This window comes from Exserohilum turcica (genome assembly GCF_000359705.1).
Source record: "Exserohilum turcica Et28A unplaced genomic scaffold SETTUscaffold_23, whole genome shotgun sequence".
Lineage (NCBI taxonomy): Eukaryota > Fungi > Ascomycota > Dothideomycetes > Pleosporales > Pleosporaceae > Exserohilum > Exserohilum turcicum.
In genome coordinates this window covers 1-20283 of record NW_007360059.1, presented here as the reverse complement: position 1 = coordinate 20283, position 20283 = coordinate 1, and the positions used below count along the sequence as shown (strand labels likewise).

The 20283-nt window shown below is 55.0% G+C and overlaps 9 protein-coding genes across 9 annotated transcripts; 5 read left to right on the top strand and 4 right to left on the bottom strand.

Annotated features, from left to right (window-relative positions):
- Positions 1-1255: 1255 nt before the first annotated feature.
- On the bottom strand, positions 1256-2653 carry SETTUDRAFT_151648 (uncharacterized protein). The gene is made up of 2 exons (XM_008028252.1): positions 1576-2653; positions 1256-1522 (listed from the first exon to the last, which is right to left on the bottom strand). Exons 1-2 carry the CDS (start codon positions 2441-2443, stop codon positions 1341-1343), a joined length of 1050 nt encoding a protein of 349 aa, XP_008026443.1. The 5' UTR covers positions 2444-2653; the 3' UTR covers positions 1256-1340.
- Positions 2654-3010: 357 nt separating this feature from the next.
- On the top strand, positions 3011-6980 carry SETTUDRAFT_161599 (uncharacterized protein; the record flags this gene model as incomplete). The annotated part of the gene is made up of 4 exons (XM_008028251.1): positions 3011-3381; positions 3440-4347; positions 4852-5158; positions 5198-6980. The coding sequence occupies 4 exons, from the start codon at positions 3011-3013 to the stop codon at positions 6978-6980; spliced, it is 3369 nt and encodes a 1122-aa protein (XP_008026442.1).
- Positions 6981-7629: 649 nt separating this feature from the next.
- Positions 7630-8501, top strand: SETTUDRAFT_177551 (glycoside hydrolase family 61 protein; the record flags this gene model as incomplete). Its single annotated transcript, XM_008028250.1, has 3 exons — positions 7630-7752; positions 7819-8235; positions 8328-8501. 3 exons carry the CDS (start codon positions 7630-7632, stop codon positions 8487-8489), a joined length of 702 nt encoding a protein of 233 aa, XP_008026441.1. The 3' UTR covers positions 8490-8501.
- A 1067-nt stretch (positions 8502-9568) lies between these two features.
- Positions 9569-10744, bottom strand: SETTUDRAFT_70801 (uncharacterized protein; the record flags this gene model as incomplete). The annotated part of the gene is made up of 1 exon (XM_008028242.1): positions 9569-10744. A coding segment is annotated over one exon (1176 nt), but the record flags the coding sequence as incomplete, so codon positions are not given.
- A 391-nt stretch (positions 10745-11135) lies between these two features.
- On the bottom strand, positions 11136-12351 carry SETTUDRAFT_110928 (uncharacterized protein; the record flags this gene model as incomplete). Its single annotated transcript, XM_008028249.1, has 2 exons — positions 11136-11694; positions 11750-12351. 2 exons carry the CDS (start codon positions 12349-12351, stop codon positions 11136-11138), a joined length of 1161 nt encoding a protein of 386 aa, XP_008026440.1.
- An 853-nt stretch (positions 12352-13204) lies between these two features.
- SETTUDRAFT_110758 (uncharacterized protein) lies at positions 13205-14202 on the top strand (the record flags this gene model as incomplete). The annotated part of the gene is made up of 2 exons (XM_008028248.1): positions 13205-13310; positions 13592-14202. 2 exons carry the CDS (start codon positions 13205-13207, stop codon positions 14200-14202), a joined length of 717 nt encoding a protein of 238 aa, XP_008026439.1.
- A 719-nt stretch (positions 14203-14921) lies between these two features.
- Positions 14922-17284, bottom strand: SETTUDRAFT_169457 (uncharacterized protein). The gene is made up of 5 exons (XM_008028247.1): positions 17164-17284; positions 16502-17093; positions 16294-16452; positions 15940-15982; positions 14922-15889 (listed from the first exon to the last, which is right to left on the bottom strand). Exons 1-5 carry the CDS (start codon positions 17259-17261, stop codon positions 14970-14972), a joined length of 1812 nt encoding a protein of 603 aa, XP_008026438.1. The 5' UTR covers positions 17262-17284; the 3' UTR covers positions 14922-14969.
- A 167-nt stretch (positions 17285-17451) lies between these two features.
- On the top strand, positions 17452-18807 carry SETTUDRAFT_169456 (uncharacterized protein). Its single transcript, XM_008028246.1, has one exon. The coding sequence runs from the start codon at positions 17463-17465 to the stop codon at positions 18390-18392; it is 930 nt and encodes a 309-aa protein (XP_008026437.1). The 5' UTR covers positions 17452-17462; the 3' UTR covers positions 18393-18807.
- A 3-nt stretch (positions 18808-18810) lies between these two features.
- Positions 18811-19947, top strand: SETTUDRAFT_151629 (glycoside hydrolase family 128 protein; the record flags this gene model as incomplete). The annotated part of the gene is made up of 3 exons (XM_008028245.1): positions 18811-19178; positions 19262-19474; positions 19580-19947. 3 exons carry the CDS (start codon positions 18811-18813, stop codon positions 19848-19850), a joined length of 852 nt encoding a protein of 283 aa, XP_008026436.1. The 3' UTR covers positions 19851-19947.
- Positions 19948-20283: the final 336 nt, after the last annotated feature.

The following is a 20283-nucleotide window of genomic DNA, read 5'->3' as shown; positions in this document are numbered from 1 at the left end:
TCCATGCCACACCGCAGAGACCAGGGGTTTCGGCGCCGCCGTCCAACCGCCACGCGTACCATACATACTGTCGTCATACCGCTGCCACAGACAGCACCCAACGCAAGGACGTTTCAAAGCACCTGTCGGTACTGCAATTTTTGACGCAAGTGGGGGCTGTAAGATGGGATTCCCCACATTGGCATGCTGCCCTAAACAAACGGTAAGCTGCATGTCAGAATGACAGCCCCATGTGTAGCTTGCACCGGTTTCAAAGACCTTGTCGGTAACCACCATGATTACCTACGACCAACGGCCTTTTCGCACTCTATTTCAAACGCGTGAGTTCAGTTTTTGCGGCTCGTAGATACCCCATGAAGTAGCCTTGGATATATGTACAGTTTTCCATTTAGTAAGATACATAATGTAATCGAAAATTAATCAACAGGTCACGAGCAATGCACAATATGGGTTAAACAGAGCGACGACAACGACTTTGAATCCAGCATGACATGCCATGGACTCGAGTCAGCAGACGGCACAAGAGAAGATGGCGAATGGCGCTTTGCAGTACTCGGAGGCCATGAAGAAGACAAGACGTCTCGCAATGCATGGCGCAGGCTGATCCTGCTTATTCCTGGCTGCGCAGAAGTGGGGGGGGGGAGGTGAGCATCAACGTCACATGGTCCGAATGGACAAGTGCTTTTTTCTATGTCGCGCGCACGTGACATGGTTACCCGGTTGCTTCCTTCTACACCTACAGTATGCATCTAGCACTGTAGTTTATACGCCACTAGGTCTACTTGCACGCCCTATTCTTTTTCTAGAAGCCTTGGACTAGGATCGACATGTCAGCTTTTCTAAGCGAGGGTATGTGCGTCTTGTTTTTCTTCTCGACCTTCGGTTTAGGTTTGTCTAGCGCCAATCTAGCTCGGTCCGTTACTGGCATGATGCTGGGCCAGCCGGGCTCAATGGGTCATGGGGTATGGAGGGCGTCGGATGTTACTTCTTTAGGCTTGATCACCTTGTATTTGATTTTTATACCTTGTTTTTAGGATGGGGTGTTTTGCGGATCGTCAAGTCCAATGTCCATGGCTGGAATGAGTACATGGATGCATTGCCACAGAAACATCATTTCGTTTCCTTTCTTGCTTTTTGCCGAGTGACTGCGTGCATGTATCTACGTAGCATTTGTCAAGGCAGCAGCTGGTCATTTGGGTAAACCATGCTGCTTGAACCTTTGTCATGTTTTTACAAGGCAGCATGATTAGATATTGGGAGATGTTCATGCAGTTTCGTGCTATATACAGTAATTTGCCCAAGTGCCGAGTATCTACAGCGAATGTATTGATTCCACATGGCTACAAGCAGCAAGAACAGTCGTTGCAACTCGAGTCACGGATCGTGGGAGGTGCGGCACATGTCTGCTGTGTCTCATAAGGCAGAGGATTCGTGGGTGTAGGACGCGTGTTGAGGGTAGTGGCCTTTACCAGGACAGGAATGACAGCGCCAGTGCTTAGTCTGAATGGACGGTGGCCGAGGACTGATGTGTCGTTAGCGCTTACGATCTCGCTGGCAACTAGCGTTGAAACTTACCGCGCAGCAGACTTCCAATCTCGCCAGAGTGGGAAGTGATAGAGATGTATGTACTGTGGTCGTTTGTGAAGATGTCATCAAGCACAGCCTTGGAGCGGGCGTCTTGGCTGGCCTGCGGCTCAGACTTCAACGCGGTCCAATAAGGGTCTTCTTCGGCAAAGCCCTTTTCAAACTCAAATGTAGGGAAGTTCTGGTGGATATAGGTCTTGTTGTGGCGACGGTCGCAAGTGTGCGCACTGATGCCTTCACGAAGCAACTCCTTAATCACCGGGACAACCGGCTTCTTGTTGGCGAGGTTGATGCCCTCAAAAGTCAGCCTTGCAGTATCGAGGCAGCGGTACAGAGGGCTTGTGTAGAAGGTCTCGGGCAGAGTGATCCCCTCGTCTTTGATCAGATGCTTCCAAAAGGCGTTTACGACACGAGCTTGTTGCTTGCCGGCTGCAGTAAGCTTTGCATCTGCCCATGTGGCAGTAGCATTGCCGTCGAGTTCGGACCAGTAGCAGTTCCAGGCAGGAGTGCCAAAGTAAGACTCGGCCGCATTGTGGACGCCCTCGCCGTGGCGGCCCATGAAGAGAAGGCTGTAGCGCTCATTGCGCTTGCATTTCCTATTCAACATGGACATGTAGTGAGCAAGACGCTGCCACTGAGTAAGGTTCTTGCCGTGGGGGAGGGATGCATCGCTTGGATAGGCACGCTCGATCAGGCCAAAGTTGCTAGCGGTGAAGTTGAAAGCCGAGGGATCCGTAGAGTTGTCGTCCTGCTGGAGGATGCCGGTGATGACGGTGAAGTCGACGGCCTTGGCGTGCCTGTGAGCGTCGACGGCAGAGGCTGCGGCCAAGAGGCCGTACAGGAGCGACGAGGCAAGCATTCTCGGCGGTTGAGCTTGCAATGGTGATGAGACGGAACGGCCATTGTGCGGCTTCTTAAGGAGTCTATCATGTTGGATGCAATTGAGCGGCTGGCCGATGGTCGAGACGAAGACGAGTGCGGCGTGGTTGTGGTAGCCAATCAACAGGGCACGTGATTCGGGAGCTTTTTCCTGGAACGGGCTAACGTGTGAAGGAGCATTATCGACCTTCCTCTTTGTGCCACGGAGAGGACGAGACGAGACAAGATAGAAGGAGACAGGAGGAGACAGGAAGAGATGGGACGGGGCAGTGGGGCGGTGGAGATGCAGTGCTGATGCTGCTGGGGGCGAGGCGTCTGTGTGGTTGTGGTGTGGCTTGGGACGATCATGTGACTGTTGCGGCCCGCGCTCGGCGGACTCACGTGACCGCATGTAAGCGGTCACGTGAGGGTCACGTGAAATGCGACTGGTACCTGCCAAGACTCGTGGCTGCAGCTTCCCTGCCGGGGCTCCACAAAAATTGTTGCAGCTGTCGCCAGGCCGTGCAATTGACCACCACCACCACCGCCATCACTGCCAATCACCGCCATGTTCGAGAACCTCTGCGCTCTCCCCGTAGACCACGACATCTTCGTGCAGGCCGTCCATCCCAAGGAGCCGCTCGTCGCAGTAGGCCTGGCCAACGGCGATGTCCACACGTACCGCCTGCCGTCTGGCGCAAGCGACGACGACGACGACGACGATGGCGACGGCGACAACAACACGACGCTCGCCTCGGAGAATGGCTTTGGCACCATAGACCGCATCTGGCGCACGAGGCGGCACAAGGGCAGCTGCCGCACGCTTGGCTACAGCGTCGACGGCGCCTCGCTGTTCTCTGCAGGCACCGACGGCATCGTCAAGATGGCCGATGCCACGACGGGCCAGGTCGCCGCCAAGATTGCCATCCCGCTGGATCCGTATGTCCTCTGTGCCCCGGACAGGACGACGCCGGAACCGACTGCTAACACCGCACAGCTCCAACGGCGCCATCGATGCGCCGACGCTGGTCCATGCCCTCTCGCCCCAGTCGCTCATCCTCAGCACCGACTCGGGCGCGCTGCACATCTACGACATCAGAAATCTCAGGGGCGGGGGAAAAGTGTCGCTGAAGCCAGAGAACACGCACCGCCCCCACGACGACTACGTCTCGTCCCTCACCCCGCTGCCGCCGACGCAAGCGAGTACCAGTGGCTTCAGCAAGCAATGGGTCACCACCGGCGGCAGCACGCTGGCCGTCACCGACATCCGCAGGGGAGTCATGGTCCGTAGCGAGGACCAGGAGGAGGAGCTTCTCAGCTCGGCCATTGTCACGGGCCTTCCCACAAAGGGCTCCAACGTGGGCGAGAAGGTCGTCGTTGGCGCCAGCAACGGCGTGCTCACGCTCTGGGAGCGCGGCGTCTGGGACGACCAGGACGAGCGCATCATCATCGACCGCTCTAAGGGAGGCGGCGAGAGTCTCGACGCCATCACCGTCGTGCCTGATGGCCTTGGCCCCGGCGGCAAGATTGTCGCCGTGGGCATGGGCAACGGCAACATTCGCTTCGCCAAGATCGGACCCAACAAGATTGTTGCTGAGCTCAAGCACGACGAGCTATCCCACGAGAGCGTCATCGGCCTTGATTTCGACGTCACTGGCCGGATGATCAGCAGTGGCGGCAAGACGGTCAAGGTATGGGGCGAGCAGACTTGGCAAGATGTCGATGAAGACGATGACGATGGCGATGACGATGATGAAGAAGACGAAACTCCTGGCGGAAAGCGCCAGCACGACAGCGACGGTGCCGATGATAGTGACGAAGACATGGACGACAGCAGCGACGATGAACCCAAGCAAAAGCGAAAGAGGAGAAAGAGGAACAAGGGCCAGCAAGCAAAGGGCCATGGCATCATGCACTTTTCGGGACTTGACTAAGGCAGACTGACGCTACCGCTACCATGTCTCGTGCTGCATGTTCGTCAGCCCCATCCCTTGTGATTGGTGCCCTAAGAAAAAGTTGGATAGAGGGTCTTGGATCAAAGTTTATTAGTAGTGCTGCGCAGGTAAGCAAACCCCAAATTATCGAGCTGTTTCAGCATTGATAGGAACAACAGAATAATATCCAAATCAAACACCCTACTATCCATTCTTCAAACGTGCCGATACTTTCCCAGCCTGACATCAGCCACCATTCCCTTTGCGGCTTAGTATCTTCTGTCGTCCAGGCTGAAACATGGCAACATCAATCTCTGCCCGCCTTTACACACCACCTACTCAGATGGCTAGCTTACGAAAATCCTATCAGCATATTGAGCATGCGTCGACATGTCCATGCGTAATCGATGCCCAAGGTGTGGCGTCATCATCATCATCAAGCTTCACCCGACCGGTCACTAATTTGCCTCCCTAGAGGACTGCAACTGCTTCTACTCTGCGCTGTCCAAGACAGATGTCTTCGAAGCCGCTACGCTGGAAGGACCCAGCCATGACAAAGGCCATATGGATGACGTCGCCCTTGGCCACATCCGCGAATTTGTAGCTCATAAACAATCTCAGAGTCGTCAACGAACGGCACCCCACTCGTCCTCACAGCTCTACAGACCGCTCGGACAAGGCGAGATACGTGTACTGGAACTGTGTGCTGGCGAATTTGAAGCGCCGCTCCATGCCAATCTGCATGCAGTCAGCATCGACTTTTCACATCCGCCAAGAGAACAGCAGCTTACTTATCATTTGGACGACCCAGCAAATACAAGCAGGAGAACCTTTACATGGACAAGGCATACTAACCACGCTGTGTCCCTTGCTACAGGGAATCCTGTCTGGTACACGGCGCTCAGCTATTGCTGGGGCGCACCCGTGTTCGACCAGGCTATCAGGATCGACAATGACTCCCTGCAAATCTCGCAAAGCTTGGCAGGCGCTCTGCGCCACCTGCGCTTAGCAGAGAAAAGTGTATTCGTGTGGACTGACCAGATTTGTATCAATCAGCAAGATCTGGCGGAGAAAGGACAGCAAATCCCGCTCATGGGCATGATCTACACGCATGCTACCAACACGCTTATATGGCTTGGCGACGTTGATGGGGATGATCCAGCACGTGCATTCGATTTAATGGAGACTGTATATACCCGCTTGCAAGGAATTGATGCACAAGTCACAGCGGCCGACTTTGGCAGACTAGACTTCCCTCCTGCCCTAGACCAAGCGTGGTGGGCTGTCCGCCAACTACTGCGAAGACCATGGTTTAGTAGACTGTGGACGATACAGGAAGCAGTACTGTCGAGGAATCTGTTCCTCAAGTGTGGTCCCGCCTCGGCTTGCTGGGACGACTTTGCAGCATGGTGTGCCTGCTTGGAACAGACGGGCATACTCGGCTGGCTTACCGGCAATATTGATCTAGACCGCGAACTCCATGATGGACGACAGTCGACGCTTTTGCCACCCCAAGGAGCTTCGATTGTCAATTCGATCCAGGCAGACCGTCTTCAGGGCCTGGCTCTCACCCAGAAAGAATACCTCTTGAACATCTTAGTGTCCACGCGGTATGCGCAGGCAACAGAAGCCAAAGACAAAGTATACGGTGTTCTGGGGATAGCGGAGTCCACTATCGTACCTGATTATTCCCCTTCGCTCTCAGCAAGAGACGTCTACCATGAGGCGTGCCTAACGCAGATACCCACATTCCAGTACGAGCTTCTGAGTTGTGTTGACCACGATCAACCACTACAGCCATCATGGGTTCCGGACTGGAGCCAGGCACGTATGACCAACGCCCTGGGCTACTCAACAAAAGCTTGGGCCCTTTATTGCGCTGGTGGCAGACCTGTCACCGGGAAAGAGCCGCCTAGGATGACGCTGAGTTCGGACAAGAAGGCAATCACCTTTACCGGCAAGGTTTTCGACTCGATTGCTAGCTTGGGCGGCGTCTGCGAGAATCCCGCGCTTGATATCGACGATCCCAAGAGTGCCAACATCGACCTGGCCTCGTACGTCGCCCTGGCCATAAAATCGAGGCAATGGCAAAGATATCTTATTGAGGGAACGTCAGTGTATGAAGCCTTTTTCTGGACCCTGCTGGCTGGTCGAGACGGATCCAGCATTTCGGCACCTACGCAGGAGCACAGCGAAGCTTTCGGCTTGATCTTGGACTCGACCACGGGCCAAACTCCTTCGCTGCCTGGCCAGGCTATGAGCGCGCGGCGGCAGAAGGGCCACTTTACACTTGACAATCTCAAGACTCGGAAGCCAGCCAAGACCCTAGAAGACCTGCAAACGGCGCTCCGGGCCGCACTCAAGATGCGTCGTTTCGCTGTGACCAAACAGGGTTATTTCGCATTAGTTCCAAGGGGTGCGCGAATCGGCGATGAGATTGCAGTCTTTGATAGAGCATGTGTGCCTTTTGTAATACGCCGGACGAACCATGATTCAGTGCAGCGTGCATTTGAGCTGCTAGGTGAGGCGTACGTCCACGGTGTGATGAAGGGAGAAGTCATAGACATGGCCAATGTTGAGTTTGAAGACATTACGCTGATTTGATGGGGTATTGATCCAGCAAGGCATGCAAGGTACTGCGTCTTGTGGGATTGCGCAAGGTACCACATGGGCGTGACAGGATTGTCGTGGCAATCATGTCCGCACGCAAAGTCAAACTCTCGGAACATTCACATTAGCAACAAGACATTACCAGGTCACAAGCAAGCCTTTTCATATAAAACGGCGCCCAGTCCCCAGCGCCTCGGCATTTCCATGATGCGCAATCTACATGCGACTAAGCTATTGGCTGAAACTAAGCTCGCCTAAGCTTCCGAAGACTACTAGACGCGCCGTTGATATTGCTTAATATAATGGCATTGCCACAGGACTACGCCGGCGGCACGCGTTCCGGCTCTTCTATAGCAAAAGGGGGCTGGCTGGTCTTGGAGAAGCAATGGTTGGCATGTTGCACAGCATTCGGTTGGTGGATACAAGGGTAATGATCCACCTGTCTGGGTTGAAGAGATGGCAAGGTTCAACGTGAAATAATGCAAGCGCAGCATCATTAGTCGTGGATCAGCATTTGCAACCCCGGGCTTGGGCTTGCAGCATAGAGGGGGAGGGTTCAAGGACGTCATTTATAAGGCACTGCTGTCGACGTCGAATTGGTGCTTGGCCACAGTTCCAACCCAACTACTCACCACACTCCAAGATGAAGATTTCAACTTCTCTCGCGCTTGCGGCGGCAGCCTCGTCCGTCTCTGCCCACACCATCTTCCTCAGTGTCAACGGCGGCAAAGTAGGAGACGGAGTCCGCGTCCCCACCTACGACGGCGTGAGTGCCTTTTGCATTCCAGCTCCTCAATGTTAGCGTCTTCTAACCTGCAATGCAAAAATAAAGCCCGTCTACGACGTAACCACAAACTCGATAGCCTGCAATGGCCCACCCAACGACACCCCGGCCAAAACCGACACGGTCATCACCCTGCAAGCCGGATCCAAAGCAACCCTCACGTGGCGCCACACACTGACGTCTGGCCCCAACGACGTGATTGATGCCTCGCACAAGGGCCCGGTCATGGCCTACATGAAGAAAGTCAGCGACGCCAAGACGGACACGGGCATCGGCGGTGGCTGGTTCAAAATCTCCCAAGACGCATTCGACGGCACAAAATGGGGTGTCGATCGCTTGATTGCCAACCACGGCAATCAAACCGTCACCATCCCTGCTTGTATTGCGCCCGGCCAGTATCTTCTGAGGGCCGAGCTGATTGCGCTGCACGCTGCCAGCCAGTCGTTGGGCGCGCAGTTCTACATGGTGAGTTTCTATGTCTTCTTCTGCCCCCACATTGTTGCCTGGGCTTTTGTCTGCATGCGTTGGAGGGACAGCGCTAATACACAGTGTGATAGGAATGTGCGCAAATCAACGTTGTAGGTGCCTCGGCAGACAAGACACCATCAACCGTCTCGTTCCCAGGCGCGTACAAGCAGAATGATGCGGGTATCCTGTACAACCTGTATGCGGGCAGCAAGACATACACGGCGCCTGGGCCGGCGGTATTTACGTGCTAGCGTGTTGGCGAGAAAGTGTAGATGGTGCTTGGAGAGATTTGGGCATTTTTGTATATACTGATTGTATTCTTCAACCTGGAATTGACATGTATGGTGAATAGCTTTGGCGTGCTTGTCGGGATAAAGAGAATGATGTATCCATCTCTTCGGCTAGATTGAAGCGGGGTCAGCGTCCTATGTTGCCTTTGGAGCTATTGTGAGTCACTATTGCTGGTGCTGCGTCGCTGTAATCAACTGCTGTTGCATCTCTTGAGTCTGGCAGACCTCCTTACCGCATGCCCAGTACACCTCCTTTTCCTCTTGCCCTCCTCTGCATGCCCTGTACCCAGCGATCCTCCATGTCCGCTCCCCTGCATCCCACGAGAGCCCAACGCCTTGACGCCCACTCGCGCCATCCTCCTTCTCATCCTTCTCGCCAGGTGGTCAAGAGACCCAAGAGCATTCCGGCTTCTTTGCATTCTTTCCGGCGTCAACATGTGAGCAGAGTTGCTTGATTGAGAGACTGAGGTGATATAGTGTGAAGCCATATGCAGCGTTTGCTCCATGTACAATTGTCAGCTTTGTTTTTCACACATTTGTAAAAGAGAGCAGTTTAGTACACGCACATGACATGTCATCGTGTGCCACGGGAGACAACAAAAAGGACATTCGTCGGCTGTCTCTGAGCTTGGTGGAATTGGAACTGTTTCTTGCCAGAATCGCCGTGTGTCTTCTTCATCTGAAACGGTGTGGTGAGGAGGTGGGAGTCCGAAGCTGGGGCTGATTTGATCCAACCAGTCCAGGATGCGCTGGTCGGGATTCTGTTCTTGGTCGGGCATGGATGTAGCGCTGGCCCGGCGATACAACGCCCCTGCACGGGTACCAGCCCTCCTTACATGCAGGCTTTCATCTGGTTCCTCGTCTGCGCAAGACTCGCTGATGCAGGCTTGATGTGTTCTCGAGTCTTTGATCGTCTTGCGAGGATATTTGCCTGCAGCCCCCTGATACCTTGTTTCTTCCCTCACCACACCTTCAACACATACTCCCGTCTCATCTCGTTTCACGCCCAGCGTCTCGCCCTTCTCATCATGCCTATTAGTCTCTGCATCTCTGACCCAAAAATAATAATGCGGAACGTCACACCCAGGAAACCTGACGTATCTCAGATTGTCCAGCGTCTTCGGTCCCTCTTCCCTCTGGGTGCACACAGCCCCAAAGTCTAGAAAAGCAGGAACATATCCCACCGCTGCCGGCCTCCACTTGCACGCCTCATATACCTCGGCCACCAATCCCGTCTTGATCCTCTTTCTCTGCCCAACTCTGACATCCCTGTCATTGGCGCATGCCTCAGAACGACCCCTCACACGTCTCGCTTTGCTGCTTTCCACTTCCCACTTTTGATACACGTCTGCAAGACTCTTTGTGCTATTGGCTGCGCAGGGGAGGAAGTACATGTGAGCCGTTGAGGGTTGGATTAGCGTTCTCAAAGCCCACTGCACGCCTGTCTCTATAGTGGCTTTGCGCAGGAGACCGGATAATTGGCCTCTGTGGGCTGCGGCGCGGACGGGTTGCGAGAGCATGGGGACATAATCTGGGGGGATGGCAGGCGGGTACTTGTGTCCAGGGAGGAACAGCTTTTGCTTGGTTAATGTGGTGACGAGTCTGAGTGGGACGTAGGGAAGGGTTCTGGGTTGAAAGTGGAAAGGAGACGATGAGGGAATGGTGCATGGTAATGTTTCGTAGGGCCATTCCAAGAGACGCAGTGTGCATAGAGGGGCGAGATGGTCTATTGAGTTTGGTAGAGATTCGGTCGAGGTGCTGTCCCAGGAGGAGTCACTGAGGGCTTGTCCTATGGCTTCGCGCTTGTATTCGTCTCTGGTTTCACGCTCAGCCTCGATTTCAGTATCGCTCAGTGTGTCGTCGCTGACGCTTTCGTCTCGCTCTCTCTTTCTCTTCTTCTCCAGTTTTTTCCTCTGCCTTGCGTTGATCAATTCTTGCTTCTCGGCAGCGATGCGTTCCTCTTCTTTCCTCGCCTCTTCTTGCTTGCGGCGAAGTGCATTTAGATTATCACGTTCAGTGCGCCTCTTTGCCTCGTCGTTCCGCTTCAGTGCCCATGCCATCTCCACCTTTTTCATGTCCTTGCGATATAAACGTCGTTCCTTGGTGGCATCAAGAAGCTCTTTGTAGTTGTATGTGTCGTAGACAGAATCCGTTCTATCCTCATCGCGCACTTTGTGTGTCCCGCCTCGGCGGTGTGCAGTAGCTTGCCGAGCCATGTCACGTCCGGAAGGCGCTTGCGAACTATGATGATTGGTAGCATTTTTCTTTCCCCTTCTTCTAGCCATTGTGTCAGTACTTTAAGTTTTGGGCCTGCGAAACCGAATCGAGGCAAACCGTCTGCTGGATGCATTGTAGGAGCGACACGGAGTGATTCAAATATCCACTGCGAAGCCGCATGTGTGATGAAGCATGAATGAAAGACTTGACTTTGAGCTGCTTTGTTGCCACGACAGCCTTTGTCTCATTAGTAGTATGCAGAGCTCGCCAACACCCCCAGACACATGACAATGTGATTTCACTTTGATTCAAAAACAGTTCATTTGCAAGATTCTAGGGTATCTCACTAGGACAGGTTAACTGACGCGAGTCTGGATTCGAGAGATCTGCTTACAGTTCCGACTTTTCTCCATCCGCCTTCCGCTTCTCCGCCTTGAAGTCAAAGAAGCCTTCGAGCTCCATGTATTCGGCGGTGAAAGCTAGGACGAGTTTTGTCCAGTCCTCAACGGTATCCAGGTCGAGATGCTCTCCATCATCTTCCATTGTGTGCCATACCCTTGGAAAGGGCGTGGGAATCATGTGCAGGATCTCAACGCCGCGAGCCATGAAGGGAACATGGTCGTCCTGGACGAAGCCACCCATGAAGGCACTGCTGGCTTTGTCCGCCTCGGGCAGAAAAGGCTGCTCGGCGCGAGGCTTCCTGTCCTCGCGCGTAGCCATCTTGGACTGGTGGTTAGGAGACGACTTCATCAGGCCGAGCTTTCGCAAGCGCTCCTCGGCCTTTGCCATGTGCTGGTATGCCCAGTGCGTCGTCATAAAGTAGGAGGGGATGCTGGGGTTCTTGGCGCCCAGTAGATCAAGCAAGACGAACAGCTCGATCGAATCGAGAGGCGTGCGATAAATGGATTGAGCGGCATGGAAGGTCCCCTCCCAGTCCTCGGCCAGAGCCCTGCAGGCCGTCGGTTAGTCAGTTGCCATGGCCACGTGTTGGGAATCTGTCGCACCTTGCGCCATAGAGACTGTCGGTGTCGGTCCAGCTCTTGAAGGCCTCTTCGCCGTCGAGCAGCAGCACCTGGACGCCCCTGTGCTCCACTTCGAAGTCGTCCTTTTTCGCCGCGGCCCATTTTTTGGTGAGGGCAGCGTCGATGCTGCGCACCACGTGCATGATCATTGCGCACGGCGCGGCGCTGTCCGTGGCGCCGATGAAGCCGGCGGGCGTGTACTTGCTGTCGTAGTGGGCGACCAGCGCCAGTCTGGACACGTCGCCCTCCATGCTGCCGGGGGGGTCGCGCGTGGCAATGATGTTGACAAACGGCACCTCCTTGCCCTTGCTGACGGGCGTCGTCGACGTCGAGTTGTGCATCGTTAGCTTCCACTCGGGCAGGTGCGACTTGAAGAAGTCGAGAAAGTGCTGGCGCACGGCAGCATTGCCCTCGGTGCCGGATACCCTGGGCACCAGGATGGGCGCCAGCAGGGCGCCCTTTTTGATGTCGAAGTCATTGCCGGGGCCGGGCAGGTGCTTCAGCGTGTCGTCGCTGAGGCCGTGGTAAGCAGCGCCGAGGGAAAGAAAGGAAAGGAGCGTCAGGAACGCGGGGGGTATCAGCATCATCGCGACCTATCACATGGGACATGCACTGGGGAGTGGTGAATGGGAATGGGAATGGGGATGGGGAGTGGGAATGCGAGTGGGAATGGGAATGGGAGTGGGAATGGAGGGGAGGGAGGGGTGGAGGAGGAATGTTCAGATGCGATGTACGAGTGGGAGCATGCTGACGGACGGCGGCGGGCGCATCAAGTGGAGCTTGCGGAGGTGAAAGCAGAAGCAGAAGCGTGGCTTCTCCCGCCGCCCTGGGCGCTTTTCGGAGCCTCGTTGATCCGCCCCCGCCCTGGCGCTTGTCTGCTTTGGGCTAGTCTGCCGCCGCCTCGCACGTGACCACGCGACGCTGCAAAACTCAAATCTCCCCTCTTGTGCCTGTCAATGACTGGCCAATTGGGCACTTGGCCCTCGACGACAGATGGACCTGCTCCATACCAGCCCGCCTGCTAATACTCACCACGCCCGATAGGCCTCTTCTCCAAGTGTCCTGCCCAGCTGCCACTCCATCACCAGCCCAAGACATCCCCGGCCAGCATGCAGCCGCGAGTCTTCGCTTTCGCAGCAGCCTGCAGAAGCGTGGCGCCAGCAGCAGGACGAGGGACTCCCGTCAACCGCATACGCACTGCCGGTTTTGTGTGTCGAAGCTGTCAAAGGAATTTCTCCACGTCGCCCGCCCTGCGCTGGTTTGGCAAGGCTGCCAAGGAGACTGCCAAAGCGGCCGAAAAAGAGCGGAGTGCGTACTGGCCAGCACAATCTTACACCAAGAGCCCCTCGTACTGATAGCGGCTCAGAATACAAGTCGAGACTCCTCATCTACGACGCCGGTGATGCGCGAACTACGTGGATCTCCTTCTGGAAAGCAATGGCCCTGCTGCAGTTTGGCACCACCTTGGTCTTTGGTGTGCCGCCCCTATGGAACAATGAAAACCAGCCAGACCCGCGACTGAGAAAGGCGCAGGCGATGTTGGGTGAGTACTAAGATTTTTGCTGCCATCTCTACTCTCCGTTTTTCACTTCTTCCGTCTACCAGCGTAGTGAGCTTTGGGAAACTTTTTTTTTCCTTTTCTTTTATACTGCCTGGCCACTTTGCCTGGTATATTTTATCATTCTTGGCAACCATGCCATTGTATTTCAAGACCATTGTCTGTTTTTCTTCATATGCAGCAAAAAAAAGAAAATCAAGCATACACGGCCTCCACAGTAGCCAAAACACCAAGAAGAGCCCGAACCCACATCTAACACCCCAAAGTCGGCATCCTCGGCACCATCCCCACCCTCACCCTCGCCTACCTCACCGCTCCCTTTGTCCACCAAGTCTTTCTCCAGATTCCCGAATCCGCCCGCCGTTCCCGCCATGATCTCCTGCGCTTCGCCTCCACCCTGCGCAAGCAACCCCACGCAACCGCAAACACCAAACTCGAGTTTGTCACTCTCCGCATCTTCCCCTTCCGCAAGCATACGACTGCCTTCCTGCACGAGCTGCGTGCCTTGCCTCAGCGTCGCTTCCGCCTCGCCAATATCGAGCTACCCAAGACGGAAGCGTGGGCCCAGCGACAGAGGGAAAAGGGCATTCTCAGACGCATGATTGATGTGATTAACGAGCCTAGGTTCAAGTTTTATGTCAAAGAGGGAAGGCTGTATACGATGAAGACGGGCGTGCCTGGCGTGTGGGAGGAGGTTGCGGCGAGGATCCGCGATCAGACGGTGGCCGAGACAGACGAGGCCGAGAGGAAAAATTACGTGGGTGGGAATGCTGGTGTGGCGAAGAAGCCGGTTGTTGTTGCGAAGAGGGTGGTGAAGCCTGTGGGCAAGGTTGACGACAGCATCAAGAGGCAGACGACGAGGCTAGCTAGGAAGTGACATGTTGTGTGGGCAAGTCTGGCATGAACATATTGGTCGATTCACCCAGCGGCCTTGAAGAGCTGTTCAGACAGACGAAGCTCAAGCTTGGGTTGATGCGACCACGCATGCGGATTGTACTAAAACACCAATCACGGTGCTCTGTGTAAATGAAACATATACATCCATGTACCGTCTTATATGCATCATCACTGCATGTGCATCACACAAATCATACCACGTCAATCGCCACACCATACCAACACAGTAGTATTGCAACCCTATGCCTGCTCCACAGATGTTGCCCTTTCCTTCTCAAGCGTGTCCTCGTAACTCAGAGACCCCTTCTCCATCGACAGGCCTGCAACTGTCTCATTGACGAGACCAGACCGCCCCACGAGCTCAGCAAGCCCAACCTCGAGATAAAATGCCTGAGAATGATCGAACATGCTGGGCATGCGACAAGGTTGTTCAATCCATGTGGATACCCCCGAGTCTTGCTGTGTTCCTGCTTGAAAGTTTTTCTGTTTTCCTCTCCCAGTTTGGTTGGCTTCGCTGATAGAGATGGATATTGATTTTTATTGTGTCCATCACATCGCAATGAGCGCGCCAATTTCCTCGGGATTCAGTCAGTTCACCCCCAGGCATACGGACAACTTGCATCAGTCACCTCTTCCGACCAACTCAACACACTAATGCAAGGCACGCAAGCTGCCAAGATACTCCAACAAGTAAAGCGTCGAAATAGTGGGGTATCATTTGAATCATAAACTATTCTTTGGTCGCAATCATGTTTTCCGTTGACGATTCTTCGCTTTAGATAGCGCCTGTGATATTGCAGCGAGATCTTCCTCGACGGCCTCATCATCTTCACTTTCTTCGTCCTCGGCACCCTCAACAGCACTGTCATCCGAGTCATCATCGTCTTCTTCAGCATCATCGTCCTCGCTGAAGCCGCCAAACTCGTCGTCGTCATCGTCGTCATCGTCGTCTATCTGGTCTTGAGCTGCGCCACTTGCGTCTGTAGTGGCCGCCACACTTGCCGTAGCCTGGCTCTCACCATCGCGCTTCCGCTTCTTGCTCATCTCACCAAGTTTGCCGTCTCTCTTCTCATTGACAGGACCGGTCTCTTCGCTTTCCGTGAACGGCGGTGGAGTGAACCAGGGGAGTTTTCCTCTTATCCAGTCGTTGAGAACCATCTTGGCAGCGCCGTCAATGTCGGCTTCACCTCCCTTGAGGAGACGGCCACTCTTTCGGCACAGTATTTCCAAAAACCGCACAGCATCATTCTCGTAATCCTTTTCTTTAATATCGTAAGTCCTTTGGAGATGCTTCGGTTGTACCTTCCTCAGGACTGCTTCAATGTACTGTGCAGGGTATTCGACGTTCTCCACACGCACACTACCACGCAACAAAAGATCTTCATCCGTGTCGTTTTGGTTCGGCGGAACGATACCCGGACAGTCGATCATGTAGATGCGCTTCATTAGGGTAATGTATTGCCAGACCTTTGTCTCACCGGCGATGGGCGCGACAACACAGACCTTCTTCTTGCGGAGGGTGTTGATGATGGATGACTTGCCAGTGTTTGGATAGCCAACCATACCGACCGAAATTTGCTTGCGATCGCTGTGGAGCGAGCTGAATTGCCGGAGGAGGGCAATGAGGGAGCCCTTGCCAAAGCTGTTGTTGATAGAGGCATGGAAAGCTGCGTCAATGGTTAGTCGATGATCAGAAGTGGAAAGCGATCAACCGTACCCAGCGTTGGAAATTCGCGACTTAAATGCCGTACCCATGCGGCCTAAGCAACGTTAGCTTTGTCCATCGGGCAAACATATTGAACGTGTTGGCCATGGAATGTGTGAAATATTACTAAGAGTACCGCCATGAAGCTGCGAGTGCAGAGACGGTCCTCAACTCAAACAAATCACGCGTGACTCTATTGACCGACAACCAAGACGGTTGCCAATCGACCCGCAATCAAGACGATTGCTGGCCAGCGAGCCACTTTTACTCTTCCCAACTTGTAACAGAACCGTATTCATTGCAAAAGAAAAGGTCCTTGACTTAAGGAGGGTGATGGCGAGGGAAATTACGGGGGAGGAAACATACCGCTACTTTTGAGGGCACGAGGTCAACCTTGTTGATGACAAAGACAAGGTGCTTATGTGGAGCCTCTGTGCGAATGTACTTTTCGACTGAGCGACATCGTGTGCCTTCGGGGTCACGGGCGTCTAGGACGTGCAAGATGACATCGGAGGAATCGATGACCTAGCAGGGTCAGTGAGCAGTCCAAGTGGGACTGAGGGAAAAGAGCTACCTTGTAAAGTTCGTTCCAGATGCGCTTGGACGTGCCCTTCATGAAGATGAATTCTCGCGCCGACGCGAGCTCGCCGTTGGCGTTGGCGTTGTCGTTGAAGCTTTCCTTCTCCTCGCCCGACGTGCCCGACAGTAGCTTGGCTTGCTCGAGGCGCTCGAGATAGGATTCGTGCATGGTGCCGGTGCGGCCCGCCAGATCCTCAATCGAGCTAAAGTCGAGCTTGGGTCGCTTCCGCTGGGCCTTGGGGCCAAACGTCTCGGAGAAGGGCTGGCTGTCGACGGCGATCTTGGCAGCGTGCTGCTTGAGGCCGGGGATCTGGCCAGGCGTCTCAATCAGGCTCATGGGCAGCTTGTTGCGCTTCATCAGATATGTGCTGGGGTCCGAGGCCTGGGCCTCGACGGCCGAGCGGAAGCTGTCGAGGGCCTCTTGCGATATCACGCGCGTATTGTTGAACCACTTGCGGTTGGGCTCGACGCGGGCGACAGGCGCCTCGCGGCTCTGATACGAGGCCGCCTTGGTGATGTCTCCCCGGGCATTGCGCTCGGCCTTGCCGTCGGTGAGGCGCTTGAGCACCTTTACCTTTTTCGCATCGCTGCACAAGCTATTGTCAGTATGGAGCTCACGGCAAGCAGCAGCAGCAGCAGCAGCAGATGCATGCATACCGGTAGAAGTTTGTGCCCTTGACCTTGACATTGCCCATGCCGTCGTGGGTCTTGCCCTCGCGCTCGCGGCGGCTCTTCTCTTTCTTGTGGACGCCCATGGTCTGGCGGTGGCGGGCGCAGCGATTGTCGAGCGGAGGAAGAGCAAAGAGATGCGGTCGCGACCATGGGCAACTTTTTTTTGGAAAGGCGGGCGCTAGTCCGGATGCGGCCTGGCGCCTTGGCATCGACAATTTCGAAGCGGGCGCAACGACACCACGACATCACGTCCGCATTGCCCTGCGAGCCTCAACACCATCGCAATGCCCCCGCGGATACCTGCCCGCCTTTGCTGGGCCTCGTCTCCGCCGGCGCCCGCGGCCATTGGGCCCGCCGGCAGCCGGAGTGTGCGCGCGTTCTCGTCGACGCCCGCCGCGCTGGCCCTGGGGCCGCAGTCACCAAACTATATCGAGGTCCCCAGGCCGCTGCAGCCCACGTACCCAGCCAAGCCGACGGTCAAGGGACACCTGCCAGTCCCACGTGACATCTTCAGGACGAGGAACAAGCACCCCAAGGAGTCGGACGTCTTCATCGCCAGGGCCGCCCGGGAGCCCAAGCAGGTCAAAGTGCCGGGCCCCTACAGCAGAGATGCCGACTACCGGCTGTACAAGCAGAGGCTGGCGGAGAAGCGGAGAGAGGCCCTGAAGGAGGGCGTCAAGCAGCTGCACGAGCGCAAGGTCACGTCCGAGGCGCAGTACATGGCCAGGATCCAGGCCAGTGGCGCGCACCGGCGGGCATTGGCCATGGCGCCTCGCCGCGATGTCGATATCCTGACCGAGACGTCGGTTGCCGAGGGCATCCGCGACTTTCTCGCAGACAGCCTGCCCCCGCGGCCAGACATGTCCAAGGCCCGCAGCAAGGCATACCAGCGCCGCATGGCCAAAGTGCAGGAAACGCGCGCATCCCGCCTGCACGACCTGTATACCAACGCACGAGAGTTCATTGTGGACGAGAAGCAGCTGGAAGAAGCCATTGACAAGGCATTCGGCACCGACGAGTCGCCCGTGGGCTGGGACCCCAAGGGCAAAATGGGCCCGAGACACGAGGGCAACGAGGGCCTCAGCCCATGGCACGGCCCCCTGCCCGAAGGTGTGGGCGACATGCTTCAAAAGCTCAAGGGCGGCGAGGGTGTTGGTCTCGCCAAGGAGCGCGTCAAGAAGCTTGCCGAGGAGCTCACCGGGGGCAAGATGTAAGAAGTGTGAAGAGTTATGTATTCTACGGTCAATGTATACCATGGCAGCAACGAGTCCAGCTGTCTTTCCATCCAACCATGGCATCAGCAAGTTCGATACTTTGAAACCAACTGACCACGCCACCAAGGCCGGACGCAGCTACTCAGGCATCTCCTATCTACAGCCACGGGCCATGTTTGTTATCTCGCGACTGGAGTGAGGCCAGCGGTGTGAACGTCCAGTGCACGTGGAGTAGCTTTCACCTCCATCTCACCGATTCGGACTAGTCCTACTCCATGGTCCACGTTGTAGCGCCCTCCCTGGTACTTTATTCTCCCTCACTTTCCTCAGTAGCAAAGTCTTCTTTCGCCCGTCAACTCAACCCAACTCCATTATTCACAACTATTCCCTACACAACAGCTACCACCAATACCTCTAAATGTTCACCTTCAACTTCTCACTCCCTCTTCTTCTCCTTCTTCTTCCCCTCTTCCTTGCCATCCATGCGGCCGCCCTGCCGCCCCCTCAAATTCCCACCCCCCAGCGCCGCGGGATCCCCTACAACGACGTCTCTTTGGTTTCCCTCTTCAACAAACCCGGCTCGCACGCTACGTGGCGCTACAACTGGGACTCTTCATCGCCGCCATCGACTGCCTGGTTCGACTTTGTACCCATGCTGCACTCGCTCCGAGACGACCATACCGGGCACTGGAAAGCGAATGCAGAGGCGGTAGCCCGTGGCAATTACGAGGGAATGAACGGACGAGCGACATGGGTGTTGGGATTCAACGAGCCTGACAATTGCCTGTAAGTCTCTCGCCCGTTTTGCAAACAAGATACATGTGTACGTGTGGATGCAGGAAGGCAAGGAGACTGATGCTACTGTACAGGCCTGGGGCAGGAGGTTCCTGCATCGATGTCGCTACTGCAGTGGCTGGATGGAAGAAACACATGCAGCCGCTTGCCTCGTTGAACAAAAACATGTATCTTGGGTCTCCGGCGGTTACCAATGCTGCTGCGTCGGATACGTCGGGGCTGGGGTGGCTGGCCAAGTTTATGGAGAAATGTGATGGGTGTAATATCGACTTTGTCAATATCCACTGGTAAGCTCCCGTCCCTTGAACCCACACGCCATTTCAGCAGGCGTGGGTGATGGCTTCACACACTACCTTGGAAGCACGCATGAAAAGGTTCTCATCACCTCATAGGTATGGGTACGCCAACGCCCAGGCATTCAAGTCGCACATCGAGGCCACCCGCAAAGTCGCGGGCGGCCGCCCCATCTGGGTCACCGAGTTCCAGCCCTCAGGCACGACAGACGAGGTCAAGCGATTTCTCGAGGACGTGATGCCTTGGATGGACGCAAGCACGGATATCCATCGGTATGCGTACTTCATGGCCGCACAGGGTGAGGGTATGCTTGTGGATAGTAATGGCGGACTTGGTGAGATTGGCAAGACGTATGCGTTCTTTCACTAGAAAAAAAAAGGTGCAGATGACCACGAAATGTGTTCCGGGGAATTTAGGCGCGCTCCCAGGATAGAAGTAAGTTCAAGATACATGTCAGTACTAGAGATTAGTGTAGAATTACCACACTAGCTACACGGCCGGCATCCACGTCTGCCCAATGGCCTTTCTGAAGCCGCGCTCAAACACGCCAATCGTCTCGTTCATGCCCATGCCACTTGCAATGGCCAGCTGCAGCATGATCCTCGCTTGAATGGGGTGCACAAATCCTGCCGTCGCATATTATTATTATTATTATTCTAGTTTAACGTCCTTTTTCAGCCCGAAGGGCTATATAAGACGTGTAGGGTTCTTAGGCCTACAAGTATCTAAGTAGGTTGTTTCTAGCTACAATATTTAGGAGGGGTTTTAACTAGATGAAGGTGAGGCTCGTAGCCTATTGGTT